Raw genomic sequence first — 16710 nt, forward strand, 5'->3', positions numbered from 1 at the left:
GAGAACAAGAAGTGGGGCTATGTTTTCAGGCTTCAAGGCTTGCTTCACCATTTCTTCCAGCAAGGTTCCACTAACCAAAGGTTCCACAACCTTCCCAAGTCAGCTGGTGAACCCAGTGTACAAACACACAAACCTCCAAGTGACATTTTACATTCATACCACAACAGTAGCGAAGTTTTCTTTCCCCAGTCAGATTTATATTTGTTGCTGTTAGAGGCATACAAACTAACAATCTGCGACCATCTTAATCCCATTTAAAGCTTTAGATTTTCTAAACCACTTCCCTGACATAGTCTCCAAGCCTCACAAGCCTGGTACCCTTCTTAATTCCAATCTTAAACCCTTCTGGATTAGTGTCATAGTAGAAAGCTTGGCTTGTTTTCTCCAGATTCACAAACTCTCATGAGCCTATCTTTTATGTTCTAACTTTTAGAAAAGATGTTTCAGTATTTCATCTAATGATTCCTATTATCTTTGGGGGAAACTTCCAAATTACTAGCAGCTTCCCTGAATCTCCTATATTTTTCTCTCATGTAAAGCTCTACATATTTCTTCTACTTAAATCTTTCCTGCCTACTTAACTATCACTACTTACACTAGGACAATATTTTTTCCTTTAACCTAAAGTAATATCAAAACTACTTTCCTTAAAAACTTCCTAACTGAGCTGAGGTGGTGGCTCATGCTTTTACTTATAGCATTCGGGAGGCAGAGGCAGGCAGATCTAAGTTCAAGGCCAGCCTGATCCACACTGAGTTCCTGAACAGCCAGGCTACAAATGAAAACAAAAACAACTTTCCATTTTCCCTTCTCTTTCTTTAGGTACTGAGTATTGTTTAATACATATTCTTTAACTTTCTTCCTTTGCTTGGTTCTTTTTTCTCAGAAATGCATGATTTATCATGTTTCCCTGTCCTTCCTACCACAACAAATGCTATTCAACATCAAATGTTTTCCTACACAAATCAGAAATGAAAGTTTGTGTATTCCCAAACATTAAGTACTGTGAGGAAAGAGACAGGTATGTTTGTCCTCTGAACACCACACCACTTCAATCTGTATTTCAGACATAACTGTTATATTTTCAAAAATATATTATAATTTATGGAGCCTTGAGAAAGCAGATAAACTAGGGACAACAGAAAAAACTATCATGGATTAAGAAGGATCAGGAAAAACAGGATGAGTAGATATTTATTCAGGGAGAAATAACTTACAACAAAGACAGATGAACACCAGCAGGTTCCTGGTCCCAAGGATGCCTCTGGAGCTCAGGGGCCCATTCCCCAGACCTAGTCCCTCACCACCCCCCCACCATGACACAGCTGCCCCTGTCCCTACCCCCAATGGGTGTGGTCAATGCCACAGAATGAATATCTCACTACAAAAACCATTTGTGAGATTTTGTTTTGTGTTTTGTCTTGTGTCAGGGTCTTATAAGGTAGCACAGGCTTGCCTCAGGTTCTCAGTCCTTCTGCCTTGCCTTTCAAGTACTAACATTATAGGCATATACTATCACACTGGCTAGGGAAAAAAAAAAAATCACTTCAGATAATGTAACTAATGATGAAAACTGCTTCAAGATCACGTATTTAGTAAGTGGGACAACAGAAATTCAATGTTCACACTACAATGTGATAAGACATTTATCAATTTCCATCCACAACTGCCCTAAAACAATTGAACAGGAAAAAAAAGTTATTATGAAAGAGTGACAGATGTCATTAAAAAAGCAAGGTTTCTGAAATTCCAAATTCACTTTCACATCCAATAAATTATATGAGAAACATATTACTGAGATAGCTAAGAAAGGCTCTACATAGTATCATAATTGCACATAAGCACTAGCTTTAACCAAACCTCTTCACTAAATAGATACTGATATTTCATAACAAAAACACAAAGCATTTTGAAGCACAAGTCAGGCAAGGATGACCTCATCCTTAGGGATAACTTTTCTTTTATCTACTCCCTAGAAGTATTAAGCTTCAGAACAACTTCAAAAACTGGGAAAGACCAGGAAGTAATAGCATACACCTAGATCCTTAGACTTGGAAGTCTTAAGTAAGGTTTACCTGAACCCATGAATTTGAGACTAGCATGGACAAACATAGTGAGAGCCCGCCTCAAATACCCTGCATTTCTTTTCATCTTACACATATCAGTTAATCCATTAATACCCATTTTATATACTAACAACTAAAATGACTTAAATTTTACAAAGTAATCACTATAAATCTGAAACACCAAGGGGCAGGGGGAAACTGCTTTTACTTCTTTCCAGCTCTAAAAGGAACTCCAGTTTTGGCACTTTGTTCTAAATTATGTAAAAATAAAACATGCTTTACATTCATGTCACAATTTTAATAAAGTTCTGTTTAAGAACATAAAATAGTTGACTAAAATATTTTAAAGAACCACTGAAACGGTGTGGTAGCTTAGTCACTTGCCATCAAATCTGTTAACTTGAGTCCAACTTCTGGAACCCATAGGGTCAGACCTTGAAACTCACTGTCACTGTTCAGATCTAACTACTTTTATAGTTTTTCCTGTTCTTCAAAGCCTAAAGTCAGTGTCTAAGAATTAGTAAAGAATTGTTAAAGAACATTTATTTGTGTAAGCACACGTACAACTTGCAGAAGTTGTTTTTTTTTTTTTTTTTTTCTTCCACAGTGAAGCAGAATAGGAAGGTTAGAGAAGATGCTTTTCAGTCTTGCTCTCATAAAAAGAAGAGCAAGAACAACTCAGGTTTGCCATCTCCTTTCCATGGGGGACTCATTCAGGTTCAAGGAGGAATTCAACAGATAAAGAGGCAACCATCTTTCAGATTCTGCACCACTACTCTCAATGTCCCATGTCCCAATACTGACACAAAATGAGCGCTAATGTCTGTGCCCCAGGAAGCAACCGGGTCTCCACCTCAGCTTCAACAGTGCTTCTTGTGGCACTGTTGTGCTTCTTGTGGCAACACAGCCTTTATATCCAATTCTCAATTTTTAAAGAAAATATTTTTGGGAGGTGGCAAACCTACCTCTTCTCAACAGATATCAAGAAATCCTTCCACCACAGCTTCCCAGGTAACTGGACATCAATGTCTTGTTTCTCAATACTGTTTTCACTTAACCTCTTAAAATTTGTTTTTAACTGTTAACTCTACTATACCAGAAAAGGAAGAGGTTTAAGATCTGAAATACTGGAAGCAGTATCACAAAGAGCTATCAAAGAAAAGTAACAAGGTTGTTGCTGCACCTGTGCAGCCTGAGAAAAAACAGGAAAATACAGAAAATCCCATTAAACAGAAGAGAAACACATGAGATGGACACAGGCAGACATATGAAGGGAGGGAGGGACGGAGGGCTACTGTATAACTCAGTGATGGAGCTTCTGCTTGGCATACACATGCCTTCTGGACTTGATCCCCAGCACAACAAAAGAAAACTAAGAAAGGGAAAAGTTCGAGAAGCTATTTTAACAAGGGAAGACAGTAAAGTTAAAAATTACCCTATCTCTACCCTTTACTCAAATTTCATAATTTTAAAGAATAAATCACATTTATTTTTAGAAGGTGGCAAATTTGTTTAACTGTAGACTAAGAGGCATAGAGTCAAATAAGAGGAATTATAAATGCCTTATTTCCTTTAGAGTAAGTACTATGAACTCCAGGCACCATAGCTCACTGATGAGTAATTAAAAAGATAAACTGATATGGCTTGTTATATTAAAATAAGAAAACAAGAAAATTGAAAACTTCACAATTTCCACAAAAATAAGTAAATCAAAATAAGCAACAATAGCTAAATACATTCCCAAATAGGAAAACCCTGTCTCAAAAAGTAATTATTTAAAAAAAAAAAAAAAAAAAGGGGGGGGGGGAGCCAGGCACTGTTGGCGAACACCTTTAATCCCAGTTCTTGGGAGGCAGAGGTAGGTGAATCTTTGTCAGTTTGAGGTCAGACTGGTCTACAAAGCAAGTTCTAGGCCAGCCATCACTGTTACACAGACAACCCTGTCTCACAAAAAAAGAACGTGTACAAGGCCCAATTTGATTCCCAGCACCCACATCAGGTTATAGGTTCACAATCACCTGTAACTCCAGCTCCAGGAGATCCATCCCCTTTTCTGGATTCCATGGGCATCTGCACTTATATGCTTATACCTCTACACACACACACACACACACACACATATAATTAAAAAAAAATGTAACAGACATTACTAGCAATATTGCTTAAATTTATTATAATTCTATGTAAAAGAAGCTCAGCCTATTTACAATGCAAGGCTTGTTTTGCATTGAGGGTTCTAGGGAAGGGAGGAATAGAAAAGATAATTTCATTTATTTTTAGTTCTTAGATGGTTGATAGGGTAACCATTTTACTGTCTTATCAGGTGATTCTCTTGGATTTCCAAGACAGATGATTTTGTTATTCACATACAATCTTTCTTCTCTTTCCATTTTTAGGCCACTTATTTGAGTTCCTTGTATTTTGCTGCAGGGATTGAATCTAGGGCCTTATACACAGTAGGCAATTTCTTTGCTAATGAGCTCCATAACCAGCCTTTTAAAAGTTCTCATTCTGAGACAGTGTCAATAAGCTGCTTAGGCTGGTTTAGAGTTCTCTCTGTAGTCCAGCAAAGCATGAACTTTTGATAATCCCACCTCAGTCTCTTAAATACTCTAAATTACTGATTGTGGCAACAACTCTGCTCCTTACATTATCTCATTACATCTAAATGGTGGTACTATCCATGTTTGTGTTTGTGGTCTTGCTTTGAAATGGGTTTCCTAATATATTGCCAAGGCTGACCTCCAACTTCTTGGGGCTCAAGTGATGATTTCTAACACCAGTGTTTTGGTGTTAAATATAATTTTGAAGTAAATTACTAGTTGATAATATCAAGCTCAGAAATAACTTTTCAGGTTACTAAGAATTTTTATTTTGACTAAATGTTGGGCAAATGCACAATTTCACTGTTACTCTTCATTAATCTGCTAATATATTAAGCATATGGATTAATTTTTCCTACTAATCTGCTACTGCATTCCTAGAAAAAATTGTAGACCATCAAATTATTCAAGTGTTTGAATACTTATTAATTCAACTGCTATGTTTTTAATAAACATCATTTTTATACTATCTTTATCAAATTATTATTATTATTATCATTATCATTATTTTGACTTGGGTAACACTAATTATATGTTTCTCTATATTCTAAGGTAATTTCATTGACAATGAACACTTCCTTAAAGGTCTGTTACAATACACACTCATCTAATCCATTTGGAAGAAAAGAGTGTTTCACTCTTCCATTCTGTGATTATTAGCTTACTATATTTTTAAACTTGTTCTGGGGGGTAGGTAACTTAAGAAATTTTCACCTGTAAGCTTTTGATACAGGGATAGTCAACAGCTGAACACAGCCTTGATAGTCTCAACACTGAAGAGGATGTAGCAGGAAAACTGCATGATTTTGAGGATCACCTAAGCTATACACCCTGCCCCCACAAAGAACGATAAAAAAACCACCCCCCAAAAATAGTACTCCCTAAAAAAGGGATAATAGAACCAATAGTTCCAACAAAACTGAATAATGTTATAAAAAGAACAGCTCAAGGTGATGGGGGGTGGGGGGGACACACTGGAAACAACTTGAGAAAGATAAGAAAAATAGCTTGATTTAAAAATAAACCTGCTCAGATGTAGTGGGACACACCTGCAATCCCACCACTGTGGGAGGATACCTACAAGTTCCAGCTCAGCTTGACACATATTGAGTCCAGGCCACCCAAGCATATATATTCAGGGACAAATTGTCTTTGTGGGCTGGAGGAGCAGCTCAAGACCAGAATGGGCTACATGAGACCCATTCTCAAGAAAATGTGAGAATACAGTGAAATGGCTCAGTAGGTTAAGAAGGTTAAGACGCTTGCTACCATATATGATAAAATGAGTTAGAACCCCCAAACTCACATGATAAAAGAAAAATCAACTCTAGCAGCTGTCCTTTGACCTGACCTCCACATGTGCTCATGCATACACATACACAAACAAACAAACACACACAAATGATTGCACCCAAAAGATTGTTTTTTAAGGATCAAGGAGGTAGAGATGGAGAAACAGCAAAAGTTGCTGCTTACCAAAAATAGAAATTATCATAAACTTATCAAGCAACACAGTCATAAAAAACTATCAGAAGACAGGACATGGTGTCTCATGCCTTTAGTCCCAGCAGAGACAGAGGCAGGGGCAGGCAGATCTATATAATGAGTTACATTTCTATTATTAATATCTGACTTATTCAGCACTTTGAATATGAAAGTCAAATGGGGAAATTTTTCCATTCATTTCTCACAATACTTAGATTATCAGTTTCCAACAATAAGCTGCAATTTTTACAATTAAGATTGTTAAAAAAAGTTAGTAGGAATGGGGATTGGAGAAATGGCTCAGAGGTTAAGAACACAGACATGCTCTTCCAACGGTCCTGAGTTCAATTCCCAGCAATCATATGGTGGCTCACAACCATCCATAATGAGATTTGGTGCCTCCTTCTGGCATTCAGAAATATATCCAAACAGAATGCTGCAGACACAATAAATAAGTTGTGTTTTTTTTTTTTTTTTTTTTTAAAGAGATAGTAGGAGTAAATGGAAACCATTATCCTGACATAGCCTCCCAAACACCCACTCTAAGGAACCAAAGGGGTGGTTAATACTGTCCAGTCTCTATCCCAGTAAATTTTAATCTTTAAAACTAGATATATTGAGAGGCAAAACATCCAACAGAGTACAATCCTGCTCTAGAATCGGAGAACCAGGCCAACCATCTAATTTGACAGCTAGGAAACCTAACCAACTTCTGGTTTTTAATGAATAAACGTCATTTATATATATAGTAGAGATTTAAAGTTCACAAATAATAGACTAAAAGAGAAAATGTTATGTGTTCCAAGAACATTAGTACATGCTTTTTAAAATCTGCTTTTAGTTTGTAATACTCAAGAAGATATATATTCTAATATGCTGAAATGAAGTCTCTATTTCATTTCCAAAATAAAGCAGAATTTAAATCTGAATTTCCTAACACTAAATTCACTGCAAAATTTTAATTCTTACACATTGGTTTGCTCACTGTTATATAAATCAATTCTTCTTAAAAGTTCAGTTTAACGGGTTTTCTTTGTTATTTCTAAGTACAAAGCTAACAAATAATAGTTTCTTACCTTTCCATTAGCTTCTCTTTATCCCAATTGAAGTGGCTAAGGAGTATTCTCGTGATAGTTGCTGGATTCTGAAGGAGGAGGGGGGAAAAAAACATTTTAAAGTAGTTGTACCTCACTTTTTTTTTAATGTGTGTTTTTATGTTTAATTCAGGCTGGCCTTAAATTCATAATTCTGTTGCTCAAGCATCCCAGGTGCCAGGAATATAAGAATGCACCAAACCCAGCTCTTTCACAGCATGTAAACTTGTAGGCTAGAGTTCAAGTTCCCCAGTAATACATCCCAACTTTCTGTCCTAATATATTTCTTTTCTGCACAATTGCTGAAGCATAAAAGCATTGCTGTATCACTAAGTCCAAACTTGCAATACCCTTTCCTAGATAATTATGTCCCATACAAAATTTTAGTTGTATGATCAAGATTATTTAAATAGCTTACCACCTATAATACCTCATCCTCATAGGTTACAAAACAAGCCAAAAAAGAAAAATGATGGCAAATTATAATAAGCCAGCCTAAGTCACTCACGTCTCTAATATCCTCAGCACACATGAAGCTGAGAAAGAAATGAGCCTGGCAGTGGTAGCACCCACCTTTAATCACAGCACTGAGGAAGTAGAGGCAGGCACATCTGTGAGTTTGAGTAATATTGACTAGACTCATTTGATTATAACCTTATGGCACCCAGGACACTATATACTCCTCCACTAAACAGTGCACCAGAAGGAAAGTTTCAACTTAAAAAGGAAAAACAGAGAAAGAATAACCAAGGTTGTTAGTGCCTCTTTTGAGTTATAGTAGCAAAAGGTTGTTGAAGCCTATTATTGGTTTTATCAAAATTTAATATGGAAAGTTTTATTGACTCCTAAATTCTAATCTCACATTTGTATCTAATAAAATGGCTGAGGCAAGGTCACCTGAATGGACTCATTGCCAAAATGACTAAGATAACTTGCTTCAGAGTAGCTGGAGGGGAATTGTATTTATCACAATTATTCTAAGAGGCAATGTAGTAATAACTTTATATAACTTATGTAACTCTCAAAGTACTCTGTAAACTAGGCATGCTCCAGAAGCTGATGCAGGAGAATCACCTACCTAGCTACCCTAGGCAGAAAGAAAAGAAAAAAAGCACTTTTACTAGCTGGGTTTTGGTATTTTGTTGTGCATGAGAGAGAGAGCACGCACTGTAGCATGAATTCTAATTGGTCTTAATAATAAAAACCCAGAGTCAGATTACAGGCCAAATAAATGTTTTAAAAGGTCACAGAAGTAAAGGAGCTGGCCACAAGAGAGACCTCTTCTACTAATATTCAAACCAAAGGGGCGAGCTTATCCTCACACTGCCTGCTCAGACTGCAATGAGCTCTTGCTGTCTCCTCCTACCTTATATTCCTCTCTCCATACAGCCATATCCCTTCTTGTCTCCACCTCATTAGCGCTGGGACTAAGGGCATATGACTCCCAAGTACTGGGATTAAAGGTATGACCCACCAGTGCTTGGCTGTTTCTCTTTTAGACTGCATCAATTTCGTATAGCCCAGGCTGGCCTTGAACTAATAGAAATCCATCTATTTTACCCTCTTGCCTTAGCTTCTAAGTGCTAGGATTAAAGACCCATTCCACTATGCCTAACTTTAAAATCTCTGTAAATATGAGAAAACTAGAATGAGGCTACAAAAACTAATCCCGTGCATGGATTATGTGTAAATTCTTAAGTATGATAACGTAGCTCTACTGTGACTTCCATTACACCATATTGCAGAACGAAAAGGAATACTACTGATTCTTAACTAACTAGCCATGTCTTAATAGCATTTCCATTCCCCACTAAAAGATTATTCAGAACAAGGCAGGGGAAAAGCAGTCAGAATACAAAGAAGCACTAGAAACTTCCTGGAGGGCTAAATATAGTTCTATTATTGAATGTCACAAAAAGCAACCTATTTATACAACAAGCCCCATCAGCCTGGTGGATGAATGAAATGTCACACAGTAGCAAAAATCTACATACTGCAATATTTCAACAGTTGATGATACACCCAGGTGGGCTAAGTGAATAATAGGCAAGGAACAAAAACACTGTAAGACAGAAACTGGAACTAGATCATGGGATCCTGCTGTGACTGATAGACCTGTGATAGAGAGGACTGTGGTAGCATTTGAACTTTGTCTTGGGATTTCTCTTGCTGTGACCAAAAGCAAATGGGAAGAAAGGACTTATTCCATCTTACAGCTTACAGTCCATCATCTGGAGAAGTCAGGCCAGATGTTCAAGACAGGAACTTGGAGGCAGGCACTGATGCACAGGTCACAGAGGAATACTGCTTAAAAGCTTGTCCACCATGGTTTGATTAGTCTACTTTCCTATAGCATGCAGGACCACAAACCCAGGAGTGGTTGAACTGTGGCCTCTCATATCAATCGATCACTCAAAAAATAAATAAAAAGCACTTCTTGTCCACAGGGCTATCTGCATGTTCATTTTCTCAACTGAGGTTTCTCTTCCTAAATGACTCTAGTTTGTGACAAATTGACATTAAACTAGCCAGTACAACCTGGAAGAGCTACTGAGAGCTCAGAACTTAGTAGACAGCTCTGTAAGAGCTAAGATTGCTAAGAGCTATGCAGATGATAGAGGATGTTTTGAGAGTACCCTCAAGAGTCCTAGAGCTGAGCTTGATGGCTCAAGCCTTTAATCCCAGCACTCAGGAGACAGAGGTTAGGGCTGGAGATTTCTATGTCTGATGCCATAGCAAGTTCCAAAACAGGTAGGACTACATGGAAGGACCCTGACTCAGGGCCATCTGATATTTTGAATTTAAGTATCTGTGCTTCTTGTCAGCAGGAGCTCAAGAATCACCTATGATTAACAAGAGACCAGATCACTAAAGTGAAACTTTTGCTTTGACGATATAATTAACAATCAGCTGTGATTAAGACTGAGGCAAAAATCATCTGGGAAATGTTTTCTCAGAGTCAGCACACAGAGCTGTAGTCCGGAGTGGGACAAACATTAAATGATTTTCCTCCTTCAGGTTCTTGAACTGGGAGCACTTCATGCTGGCAGTTGAAACTGATAATGTGTAAGCATTTCCCAGGTGGTAATGGTTTTGAAGACATAAAGGGATCGTAAAGAGATGAAGCTTGGTACCAGGTTGTAGTCAAAGTCCCTGAAGAGAGCCCAGAAGAGGTGAAGGTGCAGCCCAGCAGCAGAGACCCCAGCATTTGAGATGCCAGTACCAGGGGATAAGCACAAAGACAGCAGCAGCTGTGCAGTAGAGCCAGCCTGAGCCTATGAGACAAACTATGTGCTGCCAACAACAGAGATGGAGAAATTAAACCCTTGGGAACTCAGGAAGTCATTAGTGAATCCCTAGTGGACTTGGGTTTTGCTTTGATTTTTAGCTGTGTCCCGATTCTTCCCTCTGGGATAAAGTATTTCACTCACTATTTTCTTTTTATTTTTTGGTTTTTTAAGGCAGGGTCTCTATGTATGACCAGGCTGGCCTTGAACTCTGCTAGGATTAAAGGCATGCAATACCCAATCCCAACTATATATTTGCTTTTTTTTTTAAGGACTAAGGTTAAAAGTTGGAATGTTTTGTATTGTGATATTAATATTAATGATATCTTGGGTGGAAATAAATAAAATTTTCTAGTTGAGTATTGATATGCTTGTATGTCAAGAAGTAAAGGTGTGAATTACTCTAGCTAGTTTTATGTCAAACTGACACAAGTTAGAGTCCTTTGATAAAACAGTACCTCAGTTGAGGTTGGCCCATGAACAAGCCTGTGCCAATCCTGGTGGGTAGTTGGTCTCTGAGCAAAGAAGCACAAGTCAGAAAGCAGCGCTCTGTGGCTTCTGCTCCAGTTCCTGCCTCCAGGTTCCTGCTCAAGCTTCCCTCAGTGGAAAACTATCAGCTGTAAGGTGAAATAAACACCTTTCTATCCAAATTGCTTTATGTTCATGTTGTTTTATCACAGCATTATAAAAGATAGCTACAGATGGACAGACGGACGGAGAAGATAAGAAGGTGTTGAACATTCCATTAGGTTTTGACCAAAGGTTTTGCCAAAGAGAAACTGTGCTGAAGTTGTGTACATGTAAAAAATTATAGGAGATGCTTTCAAAACAAATTACAATATAAACCACTACCCAAGTCCTAGGATCAACCTACATGCACAGAAATAGAGGCAAATACAAACCTGGCAAAAGCTATTAACAAAAAACAAACAAACAAACAAACAAACAAACAAAAAAACCAACAGGTAATGGAACCCTTGTTTGCAATTATAGTCTACTAGGTTGACTTGTCTACTAAAACACATCATCTTCAAAATTGTTCAAGATGGAATTCAAACTACCAGACGCAGCGAAAACAAATTCTTAGCAATTCTCCAAGGAAACAGAAGTCCATTCTATATGACCTAGATATTGCAATAATCAAAGATTTTAGGGACCAGTGAGATGGCTCAGCAGGGTAAAGTTACTTGCCACGAAGCCTGATCTGAGTTCTATCCCCAGAACTCACATGATAGAAGGTGAGAAAAGTCATCTTCTGACACAGACACAGTAAATAGTAAAATAGTCATCTCTTAAGAGTGAACATCTGAAACCAAGTCAAACGATACAAGAGGAAAACAAAATTACCAAAAACACAAACAGCAAGGGTAAACATCTGAGTAATTATCATGAACTACTTTTCTCCTAAACTATTAAAAACATAAAACTGTCAAATCAAAAGCTTTAACACATCAAGGTGAAGGAATAGTTAAATGTATGTAGAGAACAAAAACAGTAATGCTGTGAATCCAACCAACCACACCATAAGCATTAAAAATTAGTAGTGCACGCCTTTAGTCCCAGCACTAGGGAGGCAGAGGCCATCCTGGTCTACAAATTGAGTTCCGGGACAGCCAAAGCTACACAGAGAAACCCTGCCTTGGGAAAAAAACAAAACAAAAAAAGCACCAGTGCTGGAGAGATGTTTCAGCAGTTAGGAAGAGCAGTTACCGCTCTTCCAGAAGACCCCAGTTCAATTCCTAGCACCCACGTGGCAGCTCACACTAACTCCTGTGCTAAGAGATCCGATGACCTCATTTCTTGAAGGCAAAACACTGCTGTACATAAAAATAAATGATTAAAATAATAATAATATAAAAACTGGGCAGTGGTGATGCATACCTTTATTCCCATCACTCAGGAGATAGGGGCAGGCAGATCTCTGTGAGTTCAAGACCAGCCTCTTCTATGGAGCTAGTTCTAAAGCAGCCAGGGCTACACAGAGAAACCCTGCCTTGAAAAACAAACAAAAATAATAATAATTAGTAATAAACCAGGCATGGTGATGCACTCCTATAATCACAGCACTGGAGGAGGCAGAGGCAGGAGGATTAGGAGTTCAAGACCAATTTCAACTAAATAAGACCATCTCAAATCGCTCTTACTCCAAACTTACAAGAAAAACTGATAGCCTAGATTTGTTTTGTCTTGAGGCAGGTTCTAATTTAACACCAGCTGACCTTAAATATGCTACTATTTAAAAATCAAAATATATAAAATTAAAAGAGAAAATATATGTGACCTTGAGTTAGGCAAATAGTTCTTAGATACAATATCAATCCTTAAGTCTAAAGTCAAATTGTAATTCATTAAAAATCAAGACACTGCTGATCTGTCTGTGTATTATGGTTTCACACTGTAGTCCTAACATCTCAAAGACAGGAAGATTCCCACTTAATTTGAGGCCAGTCCGTGTACTTAGTAAGTTCCAAGTTAGCCTGAGATGAAGGGGAAAAAAAAAGGAGAAGGAAGAGGAGGGAAAAAAAAAAAAAGACAATGACCGTATATAATCAGAAAAGGAAAGTATATTTGCAAATGGGGTACTATGTATCCAGAATATATTTTTAAATAAAACAAAACAAAAAACCCTTAACAGTAAGACAAAACACAATTTAAAAATGAGTTTATAGTATGATTTCAACTACATGACACAGAAAGACTCAAGTCTCCCCTAAAGTTTAAAGTTTTCCTGCTGGAAGAAAAGCATTCTTTACTGAAAAAAAAAATTAAAATTACTGCATATTAAATGCACACTCCCCCACAATGTTTTTTTTTTCTCTCCCTTGTTTAAACTTCTATTTACCTGTTTGCATGCTTTTTGGTTTTTTTTTTTTTTTTAGGATTGAACCAAAACATTCTAATGCTCAGACATACTACCAGTTCCATAGCTTTCCTTTTAAATGTTAAAATGGCCAGCAGGTAGCTCACTGCTTGACATTTGCTGTGCAGAGAAACCAAGCAAGTACCTCAAAACCTGAAGAGATGCTAGCTGGATTAAGATTGTGGTTCTCATCAGTAAAACAGAGAATGATGTTTCTATGGTTCTGAAGAACTCATCAGGTAGAGCAACTGCAACTGTAGGATAACAGCTGCAAGGAAACACAGGGAACTAGCTTCCCAAATGGTGGTTCCTTGAGCAGTCATTAATAACACAGCTGTTTTCCTCAGAGGCTTTGAACTGGCTACAGGCACTCAGACCAGACTTCACTTTAGTGTTAGGAATTAAACAGAGGTGCTGTCATGGCCACTGCTCCAAGCCTGTTTTGTTCAGGGGTTTTTGCTTAGGCCATGACAACTTTATATGATCCCATGCACAGTAGATAGGGCCTCATCCATCACAGCAGTCCTCAGTCTGGTCCAGAAGGAGTACCTCTCCATCCATTACAGTTGGTGTAATTGACTTAAGTTCAGTCCCCAGCAAAGCCTGATGAATGGTTTTGCCTCCTATTTGTGGCCTTCTCACAAAGAACAGACAACTCATCCAGACATGGTGACTCAGACCTAACCTTTAATCCTAGAACATAGACAGTTGAGGTTGGAGGATTGCTACAAATTCAATATCAATCTGAGCTACACAGTGAAAACTAGCCACAAAAAAAAAAAAAAAAAACCAAAAAACAAAAGAGCAGCAGCCCCAAACGAACAAACAAGAAAACTGGCTGTCCCAGGCACATCCACAGTTCTAGAAGGCCAAAGAAAGTGCCAGAGAACAACAAGGAGCAGAAACTGACAGAGAACTAAGACTACAGATGGCTACAGAACTACACGGTGCCAAGCAGCTGGTATTTCTCTAAGAGACCACTGACATTTAAGTAGTTCCGCTGAAAGTGAAGCATTCATGGCACCCCAAAATTGGAGCCACCATGAAAGAGTGGCATCACCAGCCAGTGATCCCAGCACTAAAGAAGTAAAAGCAAAGGGACTGCTATTAGCTAGGGCCAGCCTTTATTTATCCAGTAAATTCAGAGAGGAGGAAGTAGGAGGGGTGGAAATGAAGCCAGGGCGGGGAGGGAGGGAGAGGGGGAGGGGAGGGAGGGGAGCATGGAAGCAGGGACTGAAACTGACAAAGTACCTGAGATCTCCATACAGAAGAGCTCTCAGCTGCCTAACGAAAAAATACAATGAGGGAGAGGGTAAAAGGAAGCAACTGAGAGACTGGAGAACTGTTTGGTAAATTGTGATCATGACTATGAAATTTCAAGTATCTGTCAACTCAAAATTGTACACACACTGTGGTGGTGGGGGACACAGCGGAAACCTTAATTTTGAATTATAAAAGTAATCTAACCTGCACTGGAGCACCCACAGAAGAATTAGCTAATTACTTGAAAGGACATCTGTGCATGTGCTTCCTTCCTATCCAGATTTATAGATTGTTTTACATAAGGTCAACTGAGCAAAAGCTCAAATAAAGTCTTTTTTTGACTGTTTATCATCTTAAAGGATATAAACACATCACTATGATTAGAAAACACTAATGAACTAATATGGTGGCCTTTAATCCCAACACTTGGGAGGCAGAATCTCTGTGAGTAAGGGGTGAGAGTGTGACTCTAGAGCAGAATTTACCCTAGCATGCGTGGGGCCCTACATTCAATGTCCAGCACGGCAAAAAAAAAAAAAAAAAAATATATATATATATATATATGTGTGTGTGTGTGTGTGTGTGTGTTGTCATGCAAAATAGGTTTGAATCTCTACATTATACAAAAAAAAAAAACAGAAAAAAGAGACAAAAGCTTGAAATTTAACAGTTAACAGTCACTTTTTAAGAGAGCATGAGAAGTTCAAAAGATGGAAACAAACGTGAATATAGAAAATAATAAAACAGAAAACAGTAAAGAGGCATAATTTAAAAAAAAAAGGCAAAGATAAAGGGGGAACCATTAAGAATGTGCTCCCCTCAAAAAAAAAAGTCTTCCCTGTGATACCCCAAAGATCTAAACAGATTATTTTCACTCATTATTTTTGAAGATTATTTAAACCAAAATTTAAGGCTGACAAGGTCTGCTTAACTACCTGACTACTATAACAGATCCATGGCAATTTGAAATTTTGCTGAAGTTTGCACAGGAATTAAATGTGAATCAGATGCATAACACTTGTAAACAAACCTGGCCCCCGCAGTTTCAAAGTCCTTCACCTATTCTATCCCATGAACATGCATGCTTCTTTGTCATTTCAAGTTTGGAATATCAGAGATTTCAACCTCTAGTAAAAAATCATGAGGACTAAGAAGATGGTTCCAATGAATTAAGAGTGTTTTGCTAAGTAAGCGTGATAAAATGAGTTTGACCTCTAGCATCCACAGAAAGACAGGTATGGCACCTGTAAGCCCTCACCACAGGACACAGACTATAGGCAGCCAATCTTCAGAGCTTCATGGACAGTCTAGCCAAAACTTCAAAACTTATATTCAGAGTAATATAAAAGCAGGATTCTTAACAACATCCTTCAGCCTTCTGGGTGATCATGTGCATGTGGACATACACCACACATACATATATACACATATAAACAAACCAACAAAAGAAAAATGTCATGAGTTTAATCAATAATATGTTTCTACAGGGGCTGTAGAGATGGTTCATCAAAAGCACTTGCTCTTGGGGCGCAAGGCTACAGCTGGGATGTAAAATAGGTAGATGAAGAGGAAGGAGACCTGGGTTTAGTTCCCAGAACCCACATGACAGCTCACAAAGGCTGGCCTGTAGCCCGAGTTCCAGAAGATCCAATGTCCCTCTTCTGGCAAACATGCAAACAAATAAACAAACAAAAAGCCACAACTACAAATAGGAGAAGTCTGTTATCAACCCTGTCAACAGTTCATAATAATTTGATTTCTTAGCTGATCAGTGATGGCACACCTTTAATCTCAGCATTTGGGAGACATAGGCAAGTGGATCTCTGTGAGTTCAAAGCCAACCTGGTCTACAGTGTGAGTTCCAGGACAATCAGGGCTACACAGAGAAACCCTTTCTTGAGGAGAAAAAAATATGTACAATAAAAAATATGCTCCTACTTGACACCAAAAACAACAACAACAAAAAAAAAAAACAAGCTCAAGATCTTTAACATCTTATACTTCATCCAGCAAAGTGAAGTAAGTAGCATAAAGTGTTGTATGTAGCCTTTT

The 16710-nt window shown here is 38.0% G+C and overlaps 1 protein-coding gene across 1 annotated transcript in view; it reads right to left on the reverse strand.

Annotated features, from left to right (window-relative positions):
- The window catches only part of Arih1 (ariadne RBR E3 ubiquitin protein ligase 1), an 83177-nt gene that overhangs the window by 48505 nt on the left and 17962 nt on the right, over nucleotides 1-16710 (reverse strand). Inside the window, exon 2 of the mRNA XM_051197616.1 lies at nucleotides 7231-7298. Within this exon, the coding sequence (XP_051053573.1) occupies nucleotides 7231-7298 (68 nt within the window). The remainder of the gene's footprint in view (nucleotides 1-7230; nucleotides 7299-16710) is intronic.

This window comes from Phodopus roborovskii, unplaced genomic scaffold, assembly GCF_943737965.1.
Source record: "Phodopus roborovskii unplaced genomic scaffold, PHOROB, whole genome shotgun sequence".
In the NCBI taxonomy this organism is placed as follows: Eukaryota; Metazoa; Chordata; class Mammalia; order Rodentia; family Cricetidae; genus Phodopus; species Phodopus roborovskii.